At 39.7% G+C, this 21,739-nt stretch overlaps 1 protein-coding gene across 1 annotated transcript in view; it reads left to right on the top strand.

Moving 5' to 3' along the window:
- The window catches only part of LCLAT1 (lysocardiolipin acyltransferase 1), a 530,390-nt gene that overhangs the window by 180,688 nt on the left and 327,963 nt on the right, over positions 1 to 21,739 (top strand). Inside the window, exon 4 of the mRNA XM_053712637.1 lies at positions 16,383 to 16,529. Coding sequence (XP_053568612.1) covers positions 16,383 to 16,529 — 147 coding nt within the window. The remainder of the gene's footprint in view (positions 1 to 16,382; positions 16,530 to 21,739) is intronic.

Here is a 21,739-nt window from a genome sequence, read left to right as displayed (position 1 = left end):
TTTCACACACATACTTTAGGCATGGATTCTCAGCTCATGTTATGTGTTACTGCTAATGAAGACCCCAATATGTGTTCACCAACATCTATTGAGTACAGTGATACCACCTATGCATAGGTGTGTTGGTTTGTTTGGGGGTGCAATGCCAAATGCCTGACATGTGTTTGTGATTTTTTTTTCACATTTAACATATCTTCTTTGCCTATCGTCTTTTTGGGGGCCTTTTTACATACCCCAATTTATTTGCTTGCCATGAATGTGCATATATTTGAAAAGTTGACACCCCAAGGTATTGTGTATATAGAGTGTTTTGATGCAACCGTTTTAGCCAAAAAAAATTGGAGAAAGTGTATGGTGATAATTTTTCAATTTTCATTTTTGCACACACATTGCTTTTTGACTATGATTTAGGAGAGACTGTTGTAAGTTATTGCAAAAAAACACTCCAGGTTGTTTTCTGCAAGACCCCCTGAGTACACCCATGCTCCCCATGCATAGGTTTGACAGGGGTTTTGGTAAAATACAGCACCAATTTTAGACATTATAAAAAATAGAACAGTGAAATGTAAAACTCTGGCACAGTAACCATAAAAAAACAAAAACAAACTCAGTAACAGTAAACATAAGCACCCCCCCAAAAAAAAAACAAAAAAACACATCAGTAAATGTATTTTTTTTTTTAAAATTTACCAGTGTGTGATACTGCTTGAAGCAGTCCCCAATGCAAACCTGGCAGCAAAGTGGGTAATCAGTGGGTGGATTTTATACAGCCTGTCAAATTGGGGATGCTCCCTAGGGGGGCACAGGCTGTTGGCGCTGAAGTGCATGAAATGTATCATTTCATACCTCTTCCACAACATACTTTGGTTGAAAATGGGGGTAGAGCTAATGGGGCTACTGCTCCAGTAGGAGCAGATGGAGGTTTTCTTTATGATGCCCATTAGCATAGTCAATGCCCAGAATTTTTTAAATTCTGGCACATTGACGGGGGCCCATTGCTGCTTTGCCTAAAAACTGTCAGGCTTTGCAGCACTGAACTGATGAGCATATAAATTAGTTTGGGCGACAATGTTCTCCCAATACATCATCACCCAGAAACATCTCCATAAACTGCTGGGGCTAAATCCTACCTCATCCACATTTATGCCAGGATTTGCTGTGAAGGGTGGAATATCTGGCCCCTGGAGATGAGGCATTACCCACCCTTCAGCAGTAATGGCAGCTGGAGCAACACGTCTCCTTCTGGCAGGGGGGCTAGCAGCCACAAATACATCACTATCAGTTGAAACTGCATCTAATGATGTATCTGTGCATATGGCAGGGTCAAAATTGGGGTCTGAGTCCGACATTGAGGCATCTGACTCTGACTCAAGGATGGCATATGCCTCCTCAGCACTATATGTTCTCTGTGACATGATTTATTTTTATGTCACAGAGAAAAAAAAGTTACTAAAAAAAAAAAAAATCAACACTAAATTTAAATTAACTGAAAAGAGCCTTTGGGTATAACAAGAAATTACTAAAAAAAAAAAAAAAAAAAAAAAATAACCCCTAAAAAAATGCAGAGAGCAAAAAAAGTTCTTTTGTGCAGGAGCCAGTGATTTATAGTGATCACTGGCAAGCTAGGGGTTAATTACTAAAAATAAATACATTTAAATTAACTAAATGGCTCTGATAAAAGCCTTTGAGTCTCACAAAAAATTACTAAAAAAAATGAACCCCTAAAAAAATGCACAGAGCAAAAAAGTGCTTTTGTGCAAGAGCCAGTGATTTGTAGTGATCACTGGCAAGCTAGGGATTAATGGCTCTGAAAAGAACCTTTGGGTTTCAATTTTTAAACTAATATAACTAAATCTCTCTCTCTCTCCAACAAAAACGCAAGTGAGCAGAGGGAGGGAGATCCACACTGATCAGTGTCAATATTTACTAATAAAACATGATCAGACAAATGGGATATTTTGTTATTATAAATTAAATTATAGAGCAAGCTCAGATTGGATGACCCCAGCCTGCCCCATATGATGAGGCAGGCTAGGGACACCCCCAGAAGCCCCATGATGCACTGGGCATCGCCATCTTTGAAGCCACATGGGGGAGGGGGGCTATATGGGGCTATTTTATTAAAAATACATATTTTTTATATGTTTATTTACTTTACTAAGTGCCTGGACCCACCAAGGCACTTAGCACACTTACAGAGCATCAGAAGCCTGACCGATGGCTTCTGATGCTCTGCCTGACTACTGGGCTCCACGTGGAGTCAAACCAGAAGTGATTGCTCTGTGGGAGCGATCAAAATGGAGCCCAGCAGTCATCAACAGTATTGCAGGATGCCTTAATATCGAGGCATCACTGCAATACTGTTTGAGTGGCTCCTGCGTTCAGATTACCCTCTCCCTGCATGTATTAACTAAACTATGTTCTATAGTGTAGCGGTCCCACCCATTCCCGCCCCCGTGCGCACTACCAGCGACCCTGAACCCGATCCCGCCCCTCTGGCGTATATCCACCAGCGATGAGCCACCCACCCGCCTCCAAGTAATGGCTCCCACCCACCAACTATCGGCACCATCGCTAGCCGATGCAGAGAGGGCCACAGAGTTGCCCTCTCTGCATCGGTGGGTAAAAAAAGTATAACAATATCGAGGCATCACTGCAATACCTTGAAAGCGTCTGGAAGTGATCATGATTGCTTCCACCGCTTTAAACCCCAGAGGACGTACCAGGAACATCCTTGGTCGTTAAAGTGAAAGTAAATCCTAGCGTTTTACAAACGCTAAGCTTTACTATTGAAACAAATAAAGGGCACTTTCATTCATGATGTATAAGATACTTCATGTAGAAAGCTCCTTTATTTGATTCAATCGATCTTAGCTCCTACAGCAGAGCACGGCTAAAAAAAATTTTTTCTAAGAGGTGACGTTTTCACCTCTTAGCCAATAGCAGTACGGATTTACCGCACGGCTATTAGCTAAGAGGTGAAAAAGTCACCTCTTAGCCAAATTTTTTTTTTAGCCGTGGGCTGCCGAAGCAGCTAAAAACGACGATAGATTGAATCAAATAAAGGAGCTTTCTACATGAAGTATCTTATACTTCATGAATGAAAGTGCCCTTTATTTGTTTCAATAGTAAATCCTAGCGTTTGTAAAACACTAGGATTTACTTTCACTTTAAGGGTGTTTTTTTGTAGGACGTTCCTGGAACGTCCTCGGTTGTTAAGGGGATAATATACTTTTTTTTTTTTTTTTTACTTATGTGATTACCTTGTATCTAAGCCTCTGTAAACTGCCCCCTTTTCTTAGTTCTTTTGACAGACTTGCATTTTTACCAATCAGTGCTGAATCCTAGGTATCTCCATGTGCGTGAGCACAATGTTATCTATATGACACACATGAACTAACGCTCTCTATCTGTGAAAAACTGTCAAAATGCCCTGAGATAAGAAGCGGCATTCAAGAGCTTGGAAATTAGCATATGAGCCTACCTAAGTTTAGCTCTCAACAAAGAATTCCAAGAGAGCAAAGCAAATTTGATAAGAGTAAATTGGAAAGTTATTTAAAATGACATGCCCTATCTGAATCATGAAAGTTTAATTTTAACTAGACTGTACCCTTTAACTTACCTTCCTGCTTTTCAACAAAGGATAACAAGAAAACTAAGAAATGGATTAATAGAAGTAAATTGAAAAGTTGTTTAAAATTGTATGTTCTATCTGAATCATGAAAGCAAAATGTTGTGTTCTATGTCCCCTTTTAAGTAACATTTAGAAATAACTGATCTTACAATATTGCAAAGTGTTACCCTTTCCCCACCTGGCTGGGAACTTTTCTTCGGAGATCACTGCTTTAGTATTGCATTGCTGCTCTTTTATAAAAAAGGATACCAAGAGCATGAAACAAATTTGTTAATAGAAGTAAATTGGAAAGTTGTTTAAAATGACATGCTCCCTCTTAATTATGAAAGAACAACTTGGGGTTTCATATCTCTTTAAATTTATTTATAAAATATTTTACCAGGAAGGATACATTGAGATTGCTCTCATTTTCAAGTATGTCCTGGGTCTACAAAACATTGCATTGATACAATAGGGTACAATAAAATACAAAAACAATATTAATACATAATGCAAAATTTAACATAGAAAAGGTAGAAAATATATAATCAACCATGACAGGTGCATTTTGTTTTGAGATATGTAGAGAGGGATCTCTTAAAGCAGGGGTCACATCAACCTTTCGGACCTCAGGGAACCACTAAATTTTGAATTCCGTGGACCAGTAACATGATTTTTTTTTTAAAAAAGGTACAAACCTCTATAGTGTGTGTGTGTGTGTGTGTGTGTGTGTATGTATGTATATATATATATATATATATATATATATATATATATATATATATATATATATATATATATATATATATATATATATATATATACATACACACATACATACTGTACATAACTAGTATAACCATAGCTAAGTTTATATTATGTATATATTTACACATTTTTAATAATATTTTTTGGAATTAGCTAACTGAATGTCAGAACCGAGAGAATACTTCCAAATGACAGATGAAGGGTGAGTGTTTACTTTTGAGCTGGAAACAGAGAGGCAGAAAGTGGGAAAAAATTATGTTTAAAGGGACCATAAGACTTCCAAGTTACCTCCCCAGTTAGGAATTATTCAAAACTACTTATGATCATGGACAGACATTGGAGTCATAAATTAAGTTTTTATATCAGAAAGCTCTCAATATGGATGTGAGCTAACCACGACTGATGTTACTGGCAATTACTATAATACTGGTGGGATATGGCTGATCTGCTGGATGGTAATTACTGGAATTCAGGTGGAATGGCTTTGTGCACAGGAAATTTATTAGAATGAAAAATAATTTATATTTAATGAAAAAAAAGATGATGGATGGGAGGAAGACACACAGTGATGTAAGTCCATCTGAAGAAATTTGGAAAACTACTACAAAGAGACAGGTAAAGGGAAGAAAATAAATTAAATATAAGAGATTTTTTTTCTTTTTTATATATAAATTTAATTCCACTATTTCAAGCTAAGACTATACCAACCTCTGATGGCTTTAGATCGGAAGCATCTTCCTCTGAGCAGTGCGCCGGGTGGGAGGAGTTAAAAATACAATCTAGCTACGTGCGTAGGGAGATTGTAATTTAACTTCTCCATCGGTTTTCACTGATGTCCAGCCAGGCCCTGTAGGGAGTTGCGGCGTGATGGGGGTGACACCATCAGAGGAGACTAATTCCTGCTTCATGATGTTAAGGACCACCAACATCTTCTCGTTTACCACCTCCTGGATTTAGTCAGGAGAAGTGGAGAGAATCCAATCAATGGAGTGCCAGTTGGGGAGGAGATTAATTGCGTTAGCTGCAAAGTCTTAAACGGCAGGCAATAACTATTGTTTTTGGGAATGCACAGAGTAGCTAGGTGGGCGGTAGATTCCTGCAACAATGATTGATTTACTGCACGGGATCTCAATTGTGCCAGAAAGGAAATCAAAGGTGGCAGGAGAGCTGAATTTTTGTAAGGGGTGTACTTTATGGAATTGTCAACATAAATTACAATGCCGCCTCCTCTTTTTGCTCTGTCATTTCTATGGCATGAATACCCATGTATTGCAATGGCAAAGTCAGGTATTTTTGCGGTTAGCCACGATTCAGAGATCCCAATGATTTTGGGCTTGTAATGTGAACACCAGGCTTTGCAGTGCATCGATTTTTGGTAGTAAGCTACGGATAGTACAGTGCACAAAAGAAAGGCCTTTTTTAGCTGGAGATTCCTTTTTGTTGCTGGTGATATTTTTCTAACCCATACATGCTGCTTTATTACATTAATCACAAAGTTCCATTTTAAATAACCTTAAACCAAATGCATAACAATATTATGCTCATTCTTGTCTGACAAAAGATTGATACATAAATTCTTTAACCTTTAAAACATTTACAGTCGATAAAGAATTTAACACATCTTGCAAAGCTTGTTAAAAGCTTGTTAAAGGCTCCAGCAGATACATTTTTCTTGTTGAGGTTCCTATCTATTTCATCATTGTTTATATTCTGAGAATATACATTATTTTACTAGTGGAAAAAGTTCTATTTAAAGAAATGTTTGCATTTCTCTACATAAGTAAAATTACTGTAGTAAAAGCTCTATAAGTCTCTTTGACTTTGTGTGTTTCTCAGTATTATGTTTGGGAAAAAAATGCTTTTTTTTTTTTTTTTATATTTTCTTTATTGAAGCTACTTTTAGCAACTTGCTTATTGACTTGGTAAACTCTGCTTAATAGTTAAGTGATGGTAAACTCTGGAGCATAAAGTCACATATACTGAAAGCTCCTGTGCTAACTAACATATTGATCTGCTTTTAGCATTAAAAAGTCAAATCTGCCTGTAATAATTAAGGGTTTTGTCCTGCTCCGTTAATTGCTGTAATGCAGCCTCTGTCACAGAATCTTTTTGACTTCCTTGACTGGCAGTTGTTTTAGCCAATCAGAGCCTCACCATGCGCCCCATGTAAAGTATTGCCAGCACGCTCCCGTGTTTGTAACTCTGACTGCAAGAAGAACTGCGCATGCGCAACTCGCTACGCTGTTTGCGCATCAAAAACAGTAAACAGTGATTTCTGTTGCGCAAACGGCTTGTAGCGAGTTGCGCAGTTCTTCTTGTAGTCAGAGTTACAAGCACGGGAACGTGCTGTCGATACTTTACATGGGGCGCATGGCGAGGCTCTGATTGGCTAAAACAACTGAAGGTCAAGAAAGCCAAAGAGAGATTCTGTGACAGAGGCTGCATTACAGCAGTTAACGGAGCAGGACAAAACCCTTAATTATTACAGGCAGATTTGACTTTTTAATGCTAAAAGCAGATCGATATGTTAGTTAGCACAGGAGCTTTCAGTATATGTGACTTTATGCTGCAGAGATTACCATCACTTTAAGAAAATAAAATATTATTTTAGCAAATGTAAAACCTGTTGGGACAAATATTCTTGCTAAATAAAGTTGCCCCCTTTATTAGAAAACTATATAATGGGATACACAGTAGTACATCCACAGTTTACACCAGATTACAAGAGGAGTGTTTTTAGTGCTTTTGCGCGTCAGGTTGTGCTGGTATTACGATTTTCAAAGTAAAAAGTTATTGTGCTCGCTCTAACCCGACGCATGCAAAAAGCCAAACTTAATATTGTGCGCACGATAACCTATCCCCCCATAGAAGTCAATGGAGCAAAAAAATTGAAAAAAAAAAACAATGCAAGCTCTCAATCAAACAAACTGGGAACAAGTCAAAGGTTCTCAGACTTATGTAATCACCCTAGACCTTGACATTCACAGGATGTGTACCCAGTTCAGTCTGAGAGTGCAGTCCCCTTCTGTGTATATGTCTAGGGTGATTACATTCGCCTGTGCACCCTTGACTTGTTACCAGTATGTTGGATTGAGAGCTTGCATTGTATGGCTGTTTTAGGGACCCAGGTTTTGGGAGAGACCTTGACTTGGTACATGGGCTTGTCCCATTTGACCAGATGCGGTAACTAACTCTTCCATTTTTGCTTTTAATATAACACACAAGGTATTGGACTTTGTGTGTTATATAAAGTCATAGTGTTTAGTAAGGTAAGCTCCCTGTTGAAATTAAATTTATTTTATGATACTCACTAATTCCACTGTGCTGCTATCTTTAAAAAAAACACAAGATCTTTAAGTCACTCAGAAGGGGAGTCTTTTTTTTATAGAAAGTCAAAGTAGCAAGGGGTTTTAAGACAGCGCTCTCGGGAATTAAATGTGTTTATGGCATAAAGAGAGAGGCAAAAAATATTATAGTGCAGTATGTTCAACACTAAAGGTAAGCATAAACTGATGATCGAATGCTGCTCACCTGGCTATACTTCAATACTATGAGGTTTATAATCCGCATTGGTGGGATGTAATCTGTAGAAAATTTTTCTTTAGGAAGGTGTAAGTGTAGAAGCTTCTCAGCGGATTTCCAGATAGATGTACAGTATTAAAGATAAAACTGTTTCTGATAATAAATAAAACCAATTTATTTAATATGGTATTTAAAATGTCGTTCCACCACAGGAAACCAATAATCTGTGCAGGTAGTCACACAGTTACATTTAGCTTGCACACATATATGTATTGATAAAAGTGCTGAGGCACAAACACACTAGATGATAGTATGTAATATCCGGTCAATGCTGCTAATATGCCAGTCCCAAAATACACAATAAATGGGTATAATCCGCCCAATATCCAAATCTGTGGAGAAGAAACCAAATCAGCAAAGGAGCATCTCTGGTATAGGAATCCTTTCAAGAAAGCCGCTCAACTGGATGTGACGAAGTAAAAGAGTTCACGAAAAGCGTAAGAGTAAAGCGATACGCAGCGGTGATGTCACATCTGGTTGAGCGACTTTCTTGAATGGAATCGATTTTGGTTTCCTCTCCACGGATTTGGTTATTGGGGGACATCAGATACGTGGCGTTTAGGTACTGAGAAGAAGCATGGGTGACATGGAGAAGCAGAGGGAAAGCCATCATCAACAGGAGTGTGTCTTATGTGAGATAAGTAGGGCTCTGATCTGATTTGAGGTCTGGGGGCAATACAAAATGAGTGGATCGGGGCATATGTAAATAGAGAAGGCTGATTGACTTTAAGTACCAATTAAGTAGCATCTTTGAATTTAGGTGGAAGAGTTTTGGAGCTGTATACATAACATTTGAGCCACAAAGGTAGCTTTTGAGGAGATTTTGAGCACTTTTCAGAGATTTTTGTTTTCCGATATCCTAGTCAAGTTGCAAAGTAGGAGAATGCACTTAAAACATTCATTTATAGGAATATTGTGGAGAAATAAGAAATGTTCTGTACCCGTAGAACAGTTCAATTTTGTGTGTGCGTGTGTATATATATATATATATATATATATATATATATATATATATATATATATATATATATATAAATGGGCCAGCTACTTAGCTTAGAATCATTTTCAAATAAAGATAGCAAGAGAATGAAGAAACATTGATAATAGTAGTAAATTAAAAAGTTGCTTAAAATTGCATGTACTATCTGAATCATGAAAGAAAATAATTTGAGTGTAGTATCCCTTTAACTAATGAAATGCCATATTTAAATCTTTGCCATTAAAAAAGTATATGTGTACGTTCTCTTGTTAAGTGTATCCAGTCCACAGATCATCCATTACTTGTGGGATATTCTCCTTCCCAACAGGAAGTTGCAAGTGGATCACCCACAGCAGAGCTGCTATATAGCTCCTCCCCTAACTGTCATACCCAGTCATTCTCTTGCAAGCCTCAACCAAGATGGAGGTCGTAAGAAGAGTGTGGTGTTTTATACTTAGTTTATTCTTCAATCAAAAGTTTGTTATTTTTAAATGGTGCCGGAGTGTACTGTTTATCTCAGGCAGTATTTAGAAGAAGAATCTGCCTGCGTTTTCTATGATCTTAGCAGAAGTAACTAAGATCCATGGCTGTTCTCACATATTCTGAGGAGTGAGGTAACTTCAGAGAGGGAATGGCGTGCAGGTTTTTCTGCAATAAGGTATGTGCAGTTAATATTTTTCTTGGGATGGAATTTGCTAGAAAATGCTGCTGATACCGAACTAATGTAAGTAAAGCCTTCAATGCAGTTATAGCGACTGGTATCAGGCTTATTAATAGAGATACATACTCTTATAAAAATGTAATATAAAACGTTTGCTGGCATGTTTAATCGTTTTTATATGTATTTGGTGATAAAACTTATTGGGGCCTAGTTTTTTTCCATATGGCTGGCTTGAATTTTGCCTAGTAACAGTTTCCTTAGGCTTTCCACTGTTGTAATATGAGTGGGAGGGGCCTTTTTTAGTGCTTTTCTGTGCAGCTAAAAATACTGACAGACATTCAGCTTCCCTCTGCATGATCCAGGACAAAGTCTTTTTGAGGGAGGTAAAAAGCCACAGTAGAGCTGTGGCAGTTGTTGTGACTGTTTGAAAACAAACAAACAAAAAAAAAAACGTTTTTGTCTTTTATTATTCAGTTTTGGGTATTAAGGGGTTAATCATCCATTTGCAAGTGGGTGCAATGCTCTGCTAACTTGTTACATACACTGTAAAAATTTTGTTAGTGTAACTGCCTTTTTTCACTGTTATTTCAAATTTTGACAACATTTGTGTTTCTTAAAGGTGCAGTAACGTTTTTTATATTGCTTGTAAACTTGTTTAAAGTGTTTTCCAAGCTTGCTAGTCTCATTGCTAGTCTGTTTAAACATGTCTGACACAGAGGAAACTACTTGTTCATTATGTTTGAAAGCCATGGTGGAGCCCCATAGGAGAATGTGTGCTAAATGTATTGATTTCACCTTAAACAGTAAAGATCAGTCTTTATCTATAAAAGAAATATCACCAGAAGATTCTGACGAGGGGGAAGTTATGCCGACTAACTCTCCCCACGTGTCAGACCCTTCGCCTCCCGCTCAGGGGACGCACGCTAATATGGCGCCAATTACATCAGGGACGCCCATAGCGATTACCTTGCAGGACATGGCTGCAATCATGAATAATACCCTGTCAGAGGTATTATCCAGGTTGCCTGAATTAAGAGGCAAGCGCGATTGCTCTGGGGTTAGGAGATATACAGAGCGTGCAGATGCTGTAAGGGCCATGTCTGATACTGCGTCACAATATGCAGATCATGAGGACGGAGAGCTTCAGTCTGTGGGTGACATCTCTGATTCGGGGAAACCTGATTCAGAGATTTCTAATTTTAAATTTAAGCTTGAGAACCTCCGTGTGTTGCTTGGGGAGGTATTAGCTGCTCTGAATGACTGTAACACAGTTGCAGTACCAGAGAAATTGTGTAGGCTGGATAAATACTATGCGGTACCGGTGTGTACTGATGTTTTTCCTATACCTAAAAGGCTTACAGAAATTATTAGCAAGGAGTGGGATAGACCGGGGGCGCCTTTTTCCCCACCTCCTATATTTAGAAAAATGTTTCCAATAGACGCCACTACACGGGACTTATGGCAGACGGTCCCTAAGGTGGAGGGAGCAGTTTCTACTTTAGCAAAGCGTACTACTATCCCGGTTGAGGACAGTTGTGCTTTTTCAGATCCAATGGATAAAAAATTGGAGGGTTACCTTAAGAAAATGTTTATTCAAGAAGGTTTTATTTTACAGCCCCTTGCATGCATTGCGCCTGTCACGGCCGCGGCGGCATTCTGGTTTGAGGCCCTGGAAGAGGCCATCCATACAGTTCCATTGACTGAAATTATTGATAAGCTTAGAACACTTAAGCTAGCTAACTCATTTGTTTCTGATGCCATTGTTCATTTGACTAAACTAACAGCTAAGAATTCCGGATTCGCCATCCAAGCGCGTAGGGCGCTATGGCTTAAATCCTGGTCAGCTGACGTGACTTCGAAGTCTAAATTACTCAACATTCCTTTCAAGGGGCAGACCTTATTTGGGCTTGGTTTGAAGGAAATTATTGCTGACATTACTGGAGGTAAGGGTCACACCCTTCCTCAGGACAGGGCCAAAGCAAAGGCCAAACAGTCTAATTTTCGTGCCTTTCAAAATTTCAAGGCAGGTGCAGCATCAACTTCCTCCGCTTCAAAACAAGAGGGAACTTTTGCTCAATCTAAGCAGGCCTGGAAACCTAACCAGTCCTGGAACAAAGGCAAGCAGGCCAGAAAGCCTGCTGCTGCCTCTAAGACAGCATGAAGGAACGGCCCCCTATCCGGCGACGGATCTAGTAGGGGGCAGACTTTCTCTCTTCGCCCAGGCGTGGGCAAGAGATGTTCAGGATCCCTGGGCGTTGGAGATCATATCTCAGGGATATCTTCTGGACTTCAAAGCTTCCCCTCCACAAGGGAGATTTCATCCTTCAAGGCTATCTGCAAATTAGATAAAGAAAGAGGCATTCCTACGCTGTGTGCAAGACCTCCTAGTTATGGGAGTGATCCATCCAGTTCCGCGGACGGAACAAGGACAGGGTTTTTATTCAAATCTGTTTGTGGTTCCCAAAAAAGAGGGAACCTTCAGACCAATTTTGGATCTAAAGATCTTAAACAAATTCCTCAGAGTTCCATCTTTCAAAATGGAAGCTATTCGGACCATCCTACCCATGATCCAAGAAGGTCAGTACATGACCACAGTGGACTTAAAGGATGCCTACCTTCACATACCGATTCACAAAGATCATCATCGGTTTCTAAGGTTTGCTTTTCTAGACAGGCATTACCAATTTGTAGCTCTTCCCTTCGGGTTGGCTACAGCCCCGAGAATCTTTACAAAGGTTCTGGGCTCACTTCTGGCGGTTCTAAGACCGCGAGGCATAGCGGTGGCTCCGTATCTAGACGACATCCTGATACAGGCGTCAAGCTTTCAAGTTGCCAAGTCTCATACAGAGATAGTTCTGGCATTTCTGAGGTCGCACGGGTGGAAAGTGAACGAGGAAAAGAGTTCTCTATCCCCACTCACAAGAGTCTCCTTCTTAGGGACTCTTATAGATTCCGTAGAAATGAAAATTTACCTGACGGAGTCCAGGTTATCAAAACTTCTAAATGCTTGCCGTGTTCTTCACTCCATTCCGCGCCCTTCGGTAGCTCAGTGTATGGAGGTAATCGGCTTAATGGTTGCGGCAATGGAAATAGTGCCATTTGCGCGCCTTCATCTCAGACCGCTGCAATTATGCATGCTGAGTCAGTGGAATGGGGATTACACAGATTTGTCCCCTCTGCTAAATCTGGATCAAGAGACCAGAGATTCTCTTCTCTGGTGGTTGTCTCGGGTACACCTGTCCAAGGGTATGACCTTTCGCAGGCCAGATTGGACAATTGTAACAACAGATGCCATATAAGATAAAACAGAATGGAGGGGCGCCTCATGTGTGGTATCATCTATTAATTAACAAGTCACAGAACTATTGCCAAATGGGTACTCACAAATTTGGAGAGCACACTTATGTGCTGGTAGGGGTGGGCTGCAGAATTAGAAAGGTGTGACAGCTCACCCACTTTAAGGCGCTCTTGGCGTAAGATGGTGCTATAAGGGAGACAAGAAATACGGGCACCACATGTGCAGATTATTAATGGTACAACCACAACAGATTCCTTAATGTGGAGGGTACTCACATATTCCCAGAGCACACCAATGTGCTTGTAGAAGCAGGCTGCAGATTGGTAGAGGTGTGGCAGCTCACCCAAACTCTAGGTATCCTGATATTTGTATGATAATGTGTTCCCTCAAGTGCTGGGCTGGTCTCTCATAGGTGAACAATGGCAGATGGTGGGTAGAAATGAATCCACTCAAAGGATAAAAGATATATCCAAATTTATTTAAAAAAGCATAAAAGTTTAAAAACAACAGCACAATGATTGCTGATGAGAGTGGATAACAGGGTGTCCAATAATCACCCAATCATGCAACGCGTTTCACGGTTCACAGACCGTTTCATCAGGCATAAAAAATCATATATGAGTTGGATCTCATGGCGTCTCGCCAGAACGCCAAGCTTCCTTGTTACGGATCCAGGTCCAGGGACCCAGAAGCGACGCTGATAGATGCGCTAGCAGCTCCTTGGTTCTTCAACCTGGCTTATGTGTTTCCACCGTTTCCTCTGCTCCCTCGACTGATTGCCAAAATCAAACAGGAGAGAGCATCGGTGATTCTGATAGCACCTGCGTGGCCACGCAGGACTTGGTTTGCAGACCTAGTGGACATGTCATCCTTTCCACATTGGACTCTGCCTCTAAGACAGGACCTTCTGATACAAGGTCCTTTCAATCATCCAAATCTAATTTCTCTGAGACTGACTGCATGGAGATTGAACGCTTGATTCTATCAAAGCGTGGCTTCTCCGAGTCAGTCATTGATACTTTAATACAGACACGAAAGCCTGTTACCAGGAAAATCTACCACAAAATATGGAGTAAATATCTTTATTGGTGTGAATCCAAGACTTACTCATGGAGTAAAGTTAGGATTCCTAGAATATTGTCTTTTCTCCAAGAGGGCTTGGACAAAGGATTATCAGCTAGGTCCTTAAAGGGACAGATTTCTGCTCTGTCTATTCTTTTGCACAAGCGTCTGGCAGAGGTTCCAGACGTCCAGGCATTTTGCCAGGCTTTGGTTAGATTTAAGACTGTGTTTAAACCTGTTGCTCCCCCGTGGAGCTTAAACTTGGTTCTTAAAGGGACACTGTACCCAAATTTTTTCTTTTGTAATTCAGAAAGAGCATGCAATTTTAAGCAACTTTCTAATTTACTCCTATTATCAATTTTTCTTCGTTCTCTTGCTATCATTATTTGAAAAAGAAGGCATCTAAGCTTTTTTTTGGTTTCAGTACTCTGGACAGCACTTTTTTATTGGTGGATGGATTTATCCACCAATCAGCAAGGACAACCCAGGTTGTTCACCAAAAATGGGCCGGCATCTAAACTTACATTCTTGCATTTCAAATAAAGATACCAAGAGAATGAAGAAAATTTGATAATAGGAGTAAATTAGAAAGTTGTTTAAAATTTCATGCTCAATCTGAATCATGAAAGAAATTTTTTGGGTACAGTGTCCCTTTAAGGTTCTTCAAGGAGTTCCGTTTGAACCCCTTCATTCCATTGATATTAAACTTTTATCTTGGAAAGTTCTGTTTTTGATGGTTATTTCCTCAGCTCAGAGAGTCTCTGAGCTATCTGCCTTACAATGTGATTCTCCCTATCTGATTTTTCATGCAGATAAGGTAGTTCTGCGTACCAAACCTGGGTTTTTACCTAAGGTGGTTTCTAACAAGAATATCAATCAAGAGATTGTTGTTCCATCGTTGTGCCCTAATCCTTCTTCAAAGAAGGAACGTCTTTTACATAATCTGGACATAGTCCGTGCCTTGAAGTTTTACTTACAAGCTACTAAGGATTTTCTTCAACCATCTTTCCTGTTTGTCGTTTACTCCGGACAGAGGAGAGGTCAAAAAGCTTTGGCAACCTCTCTTTCTTTTTGGCTTCGGAGCGTAATAAGCCTAGCCTATGAGACTGCTGGACAGCAGCCCTCTGAAAGGATTACAGCTCATTCTACTAGAGCTGTGGCTTCCACCTGGGCCTTCAAAAATGAGGCCTCTGTTGAAAAGATTTGCAAGGCTGCGACTTGGTCTTTGCTTCACACTTTTTCAAAATTTTACAAATTTGATACTTTTGCTTCTTCGGAGGCTGTGTTTGGGAGAAAGGTTCTTCAGGCAGTGGTTCCTTCCGCTTAATCCTGCCTTGTCCCTCCCATCATCCGTGTACTTTAGCTTTGGTATTGGTATCCCACAAGTAATGGATGATCCGTGGACTGGATACACTTAACAAGAGAAAACATAATTTATGCTTATCTGATAAATTTATTTCTCTTGTAGTGTATCCAGTCCACGGCCCGCCCTGTCCTTTTAAGGCAGGTCTAAATTTTAATTAAACTACAGTCACCACTGCACCCTATGGTTTCTTCTTTCTCTGTTTGTTTTCAGTCGAATGACTGGATATGACAGTTAGGGGAGGAGCTATATAGCAGCTCTGCTGTGGGTGATCCTCTTGCAACTTCCTGTTGGGAAGGAGAATATCCCACAAGTAATGGATGATCCGTGGACTGGATACACTACAAGAGAAATAAATTTATCAGGTAAGCATAAATTATGTTTTTTTGTTTTTAATCTATTTGTGAAAGGGTTAAATTAGTGCATATTAGTAATTCTTCTATTGCAATGGTAAGATGGCCCACTTGGTTAAACTCCTTTATTATACAATATATATGCACTTTTAAAAAAAAAAAAGTTTTTATTTTTACTTGGAAACTAATTGCAACAATCATTTACCATCACTTTAAATATGCTAACCATGTTCTTTACCGCTTTGTCTGCATATTCTTGTGCGTTTTTTTATCAACTGTGCCAACCAACTTATCACCTTAGAGTCATCAGCTAACTACCTTTTACAGTAGTGCATCCTCTCTCATTTCACAGAGCTGTGCTATCAAATACGCTGCTAAACATACAGTGAGCTACCTCAGCTACACGTAGCTGTCTGCTCCAAATCCCCCAGTGCTCATTGTGACATTAACGCAGAACTTGTATCTGGCAAATAAACAGCATAGTGAATCTGGTGCTAGTTATACATTTAACTGATGAAATTATTTTATTTTAACAGATATTTTGCTTTGGAAAGTGCTGCTTATAATACAAAACATCTTGGGTAGGTCGGTATATTGTATGTATTTTAGTTGTGACTCTCTTTACACTATGGAGAGGATAAAGCACTTGGTGTTTTCAACATGTGGATCTTAATCTGTTTTTTATGTTGTGTTTCATCTTTAGGTTGGGCCATGCAGGTTGCTGCCTTTATTTTCATTCACAGGAAGTGGGAAGCGGACAAAAATCACTTTGAAGACATGTTGGATTATTTCTGTGACATAAAAGAGCCGCTTCAACTCCTGATATTCCCAGAGGGAACCGATCTCACTGGTTAGTACATTAAATACAGTGTCTATTGTGCATTTGCTTCATGTTGATTACAAAGAAATGGGAAAACAGGAAACTACATTATGTAGTAAATGTATATAAATGTAATAGGTTTTCAGCAACAAGATATTTACAGCAATCAATTAAACAATGTAATTGGTTTAACTTAAAGGTTAAAAAAAAACCAATTAACTGTAGTTTGGTGCTTAACATTTCTGTAAAGCAAGTGAACACAGAAGTCAGAAACGTTTAATTTTAAGTTACATAATACAGTTATCAGATTTTCACATCTTGTTTTGCGCCAATCCATGAGCGCATACTGAATTAGTCTCAAGAGCATACACTATGGGCTAGATTACAAGTTGAGTGCAAAATATCGCTTCCACGAAAGCAATATTTGCACTCAACTAAGTAATGCCAGCGCACACAAATGTGTGCTCGTATTCCGAGTGAGGTGTATAGCGAACATGACCTCACGTTTGCATTGCCTGGAGGCATTCTGCTCATGAGAGCGCGCTTCTGTAGGCTACAAAATGAGACTCGTTCTCATGCAATGAGACACGGCATGAGAACTAGCGCAGCGAAGGGGCTAAGTCAGTATGCTTTTAGCGCAGTATCCTTTTCAACAATGGATACCAAGAGAACAAAGCAAATTTAGATAATATAAGTAAAACAGAATATTGTATGCTCTATCTGAATCATGAAAGTTAATTTTTTTCTTTATTATCCCTTTAAACTAGGGAATGTTCAGTGTTTTAATATGATTTCACTATGTCAATATTGAGACCCCCCCCACAAAAAAACCCCACAACCAAATATTGTATGTACAAGATTTTTTTCAGAGGGCATTGGAAAACAATCACTATGACAAATTTAAAGCCAAATTGTTTAACATTTTTATTAGAAAAAAACATTGCCTCTATCGGATCAAAGAAAACATTCCTGTTCTTTGAAGTGCAGTAAAGATTTACATTACATTTTCAGGCTTTGCAGTAATTGATACATTTTACTGAAATAGCATTTTTCATTTTCGTTTGCTATAACAGTTCTGCAGTTTAAACAGCTGATATAAATTGAGTTATAATGGAACTTGTCTACAGCCACACAGTCATAATTATATGTGTGATGCTTACAGTCGCTTTAGAGCAAACATTTTATTCTTTATCTTTAAGAATTTGATTTTCCTAAGAAATATACCTTTTTTGTATACTTTTCTTTGTACAGTATATACATCATAGAGATTCAGTATACTTAAAGGGACATTAAACTGCTGTGCACAACTACAAAAGAACAGTAACTGTTATTGTATCTGTTCCTGCAGCTCTTTACAAATCAATTCTCCTATTTTAATAGCTTAAAGGTGCAAGATACTGAAGCTCCGCCTCTTCATACTGGGGGCTGCCATGTTGTAGCTCAGGTATTCTCACAGCCTGTGGCAGAAGCAGTGCTCACTCACAGATCAGTGATATTGGCCACTTTTTTACAGCTGTATAATGTGCTTCAGGTTACTGTACATGATAAATCATGTGAGCTTTACATTTTTTTTTCACAGTTTTAGTTACACAAAATATATTTGATAAAGCTCTCGACAATAATGTAGAGCAATGGAGCGACAACAAAAATGTACAGCTCCTGCTCTGTATCATGCACCCTAATCTGACGCACCTTATACAGTTGTAAAAAACTTGACAACTTCATTGATATGTAAATGCTCACTACTTATGTCACAGTGAGAATACCTGTGCTCCAAGATGGCAGCCCCCAGTACAAAGAGGCGGAGCTTCACTAATGGACAACTTTTTAGAGCTTAAAATTAAAACACAGCTTTAAAGAGAGCTGCAGTAACAGGAGGGAAAGTAATAGCATATTAAGTAGTAACCATTCTAGAGTAGTTGTTCCCAGCAGTTTAATGTCCCTTTTAAAGGGGCATGAAATACAATTTCCATCTTAATGGGAGGAGAATCCACTGCTTCATTCATTACTTTTAGGAATTAAGAACCTGGCCACCAGGAGGAGGCAAAGACACCCCAACCAAAGACTTAAATACCTCTCCCACTCCCCTCATCCACCAGTCATTCTTTGCCTTTCGTCACAGGAGGTGGGCAGAGAAGTGTCGGAAGATTCGGAGTAGTCTCTTATGGAGGGTAGTACTCTTCGCAATGGGACTGGAGTTTTAAGTAGTCCTGTCAGCCTCTCAGTGAGAGTATGGGTGAAAGTTAGAGTCATGAGATGCAGGGAGAGTCTTTCTGCGAAACCATCCCGACTCAGATTAACAGCTCCATAAGCAATCAGCGTTGACGAGTTTCGCTGCCTGCTTTCTGTTCTCAAGTCCATGTCAGGAGCGACGCTACTAACCTGTCACACTTGAAAGGCCGTGTTCATGTTCCATGGCATAGATTCTGGTAAGATTGTTTCATTATATACATATAACGTAAGAAGACAGGGTCACAGTGTCACTCCTTTTATCTGTATAGAATCAAGGGTTAATACCCCAGGAATGGAGGTTATAGAACAGGGGGGGAGGGATTTGTGCACAATGTTGTCTACTGTTTATTGTGTTTATGCTGCGACATTTGAGATGAGGCTCTGTCAATGTGCGAACAGTTGGTTTTTCTCTTGTTAAGTGTAGTCACTCCACGGGTCATCCATTACTTATGGGATTATATCTCTTCCCAACAGGAAGTTGCAAGAGGATCACCCAAGCAGAGCTGCTATATAGCTCCTCCCCTCACATGTCATATCCAGTCATTCTCTTGCAACCTAACTAAAGATAGGTCGTTGTGAGAGGTCTGTGGTGTTTTTAAACTTAGTTTATTTCTTCAATCAAAAGTTTGTTATTTTAAATGGCACCGGAGTGTGCTGTTTGTTCTCAGGCAGTATTAGAAGAAGAATCTGCCTGCGTTTTCTATGATCTTAGCAGACGTAACTAAGATCCACTGGCTGTTCTCGCACATTCTGAGGGTGAGGTAACTTCAGAAAAGGGGAATAGCATGCAGGCCCCCCCTGCAAACGAGGTATGTGCAGTAAATTAATTTTCTAAGGAATGGAATTGACTGAGAAAATACTGCTAATACCAATGTAATGTAAGTTCAGCCTTAAATGCAGTGGTAGTGACTGGTATTAGGCTGATGAGTGTGTGTACACTGAAGTATTTTTCTAGGGCATGGAATTTGACTCAGAAAATACTGTTAATACTGAAGTAATGTATGAGCCTTCACTGCAGTAAAAGCGACTGGTAGCAGGCTTATTAATAACAATTCATAGCTTTTAAAATGTATGTTCAAAACGTTTACTAGCATGTTAATCGTTTTTTGTGAGGTACTTGGTGATAAAACTTATTGGGGCATGATTTTTACCACATGGCTATCTTTGTTTTCTGCATAGAAACAGTTAACTAAGCTTCCCCACTGTTGTAATATGAGTGGGAGGGGCCTGTTTTAGCGCTTTTTTGCGCAGTAAAAATTCAGTCACAATCTTCCTACTTCATCCTCCATGATCCAGGATGTCTCTAGAGAGCTCAGGGGTCTTCAAAATTCATTTTGAGGGAGGTAATCAGTCACAGCAGACCTGCGACAGTGTGTTTGACTGTGATAAAAATGTTAATTATCAAATTGTTATCCGTTTTTGGGTATTAAGGGGTTAATCATCCTTTTGCTGGTGGGTGCAATCCTTTGCTAACTTAATACATTTACTGTGAAAATTTGGTTGCTATAACTAATTTGGTTCATTGTTATTTCAACTGTGACAGCTTTTTGTGCTTCTTAAAGGCGCAGTAGCGTTTTTTATATTGCTTGTAAATTTATTTGAAAGTATTTTCCAAGCTTGCTAGTCTCATTGCTAGTCGGTTTAAACATGTCTGACACAGATGAATCTCTTTGTTCACTATGTTTAAAGGCCAATGTGGAGCCCCATAGAAATTTGTGTACTAAATGCATTGATGTCACTTTAAATAAAAGTCAATCTTTTCATGTAAAGAAATTATCACCAGACAACGAGGGGGAAGTTATGCCGACTAACTCTCCTCACGTGTCAGTACCTTCGCCTCCCACTCAGGAGGTGCGTGATATTGTGGCGCCAAGTACATCAGAGAGGCCCATACAAATCACTTTGCAAGACATGGCTACTGTTATGACAGAAGTATTATCTAAATTGCCAGAATTAAGAGGCAAGCGTGATTGCTCTGGGTTAAGGACAGAGCGCGCTGATGATGGGAGAGCCATGTCCGATACTGCGTCACAATTTGCAGAACATGAGGACGGAGAGCTTCATTCTGTGGGTGACGGATCTGATCCAGGAAGACTGGATTCAGAGATTTCTAATTTTAAATTTAAGCTTGAGAACCTCCGCGTATTGCTAGGGGAGGTATTAGCGGCTCTGAATGATTGTAACACGGTTGCAATTCCAGAGAAATTATGTAGGCTGGATAGATACTATGCGGTACCGGTGTGTACTGACGTTTTTCCTATACCTAAGAGGCTTACAGAGATTATTAGCAAGGAGTGGGATAGACCCGGTGTGCCCTTTTCTCCCCCTCCTATATTTAGGAAAATGTTTCCAATAGACGCCACCACACGGGACTTATGGCAGACGGTCCCTAAGGTGGAGGGAGCAGTTTATACTTTGGCTAAGGGTACCACTATTCCGGTGGAGGATAGTTGTGCCTTTTCAGATCCAATGGATAAAAAATTAGAAGGTTACCTTAAGAAAATGTTTGTTCAACAAGGTTTTATCTTACAGCCCCTTGCATGCATTGCGCCTGTCACTGCTGCGGCGGCATTCTGGTTTGAGTCTCTGGAAGAGGCCATTCGCACAGCTCCATTGGATGAAATTATGAACAAGCTTAAAGCACTTAAGCTAGCTAACGCATTTGTTTCTGATGCCGTCGTACATTTAACCAAACTTACGGCTAAGAACTCCGGATTCGCCATCCTAGCGCGCAGAGCGCTATGGCTTAAATCCTGGTCAGCTGATGTGACTTCTAAATCTAAATTGCTTAATATTCCTTTCAAAGGGCAGACCTTATTCGGGCCCAGCTTGAAAGAAATTATCGCTGACATTACGGGAGGTAAGGGCCATGCTCTGCCTCAGGACAGGGCCAAATCAAAGGCCAAACAGTCTAATTTTCGTGCCTTTCGTAACCTCAAGGCAGGAGCAGCATCAACTTCCTCCGCTCCAAAACAGGAAGGAGCTGTTGCTCGTTACAGACAGGGCTG

Source organism: Bombina bombina, chromosome 4 (assembly GCF_027579735.1).
Source record: "Bombina bombina isolate aBomBom1 chromosome 4, aBomBom1.pri, whole genome shotgun sequence".
In the NCBI taxonomy this organism is placed as follows: domain Eukaryota; kingdom Metazoa; phylum Chordata; class Amphibia; order Anura; family Bombinatoridae; genus Bombina; species Bombina bombina.
Note: the sequence above shows the minus strand (reverse complement) of the source record. Positions and strands in the feature narration are given on the sequence as shown.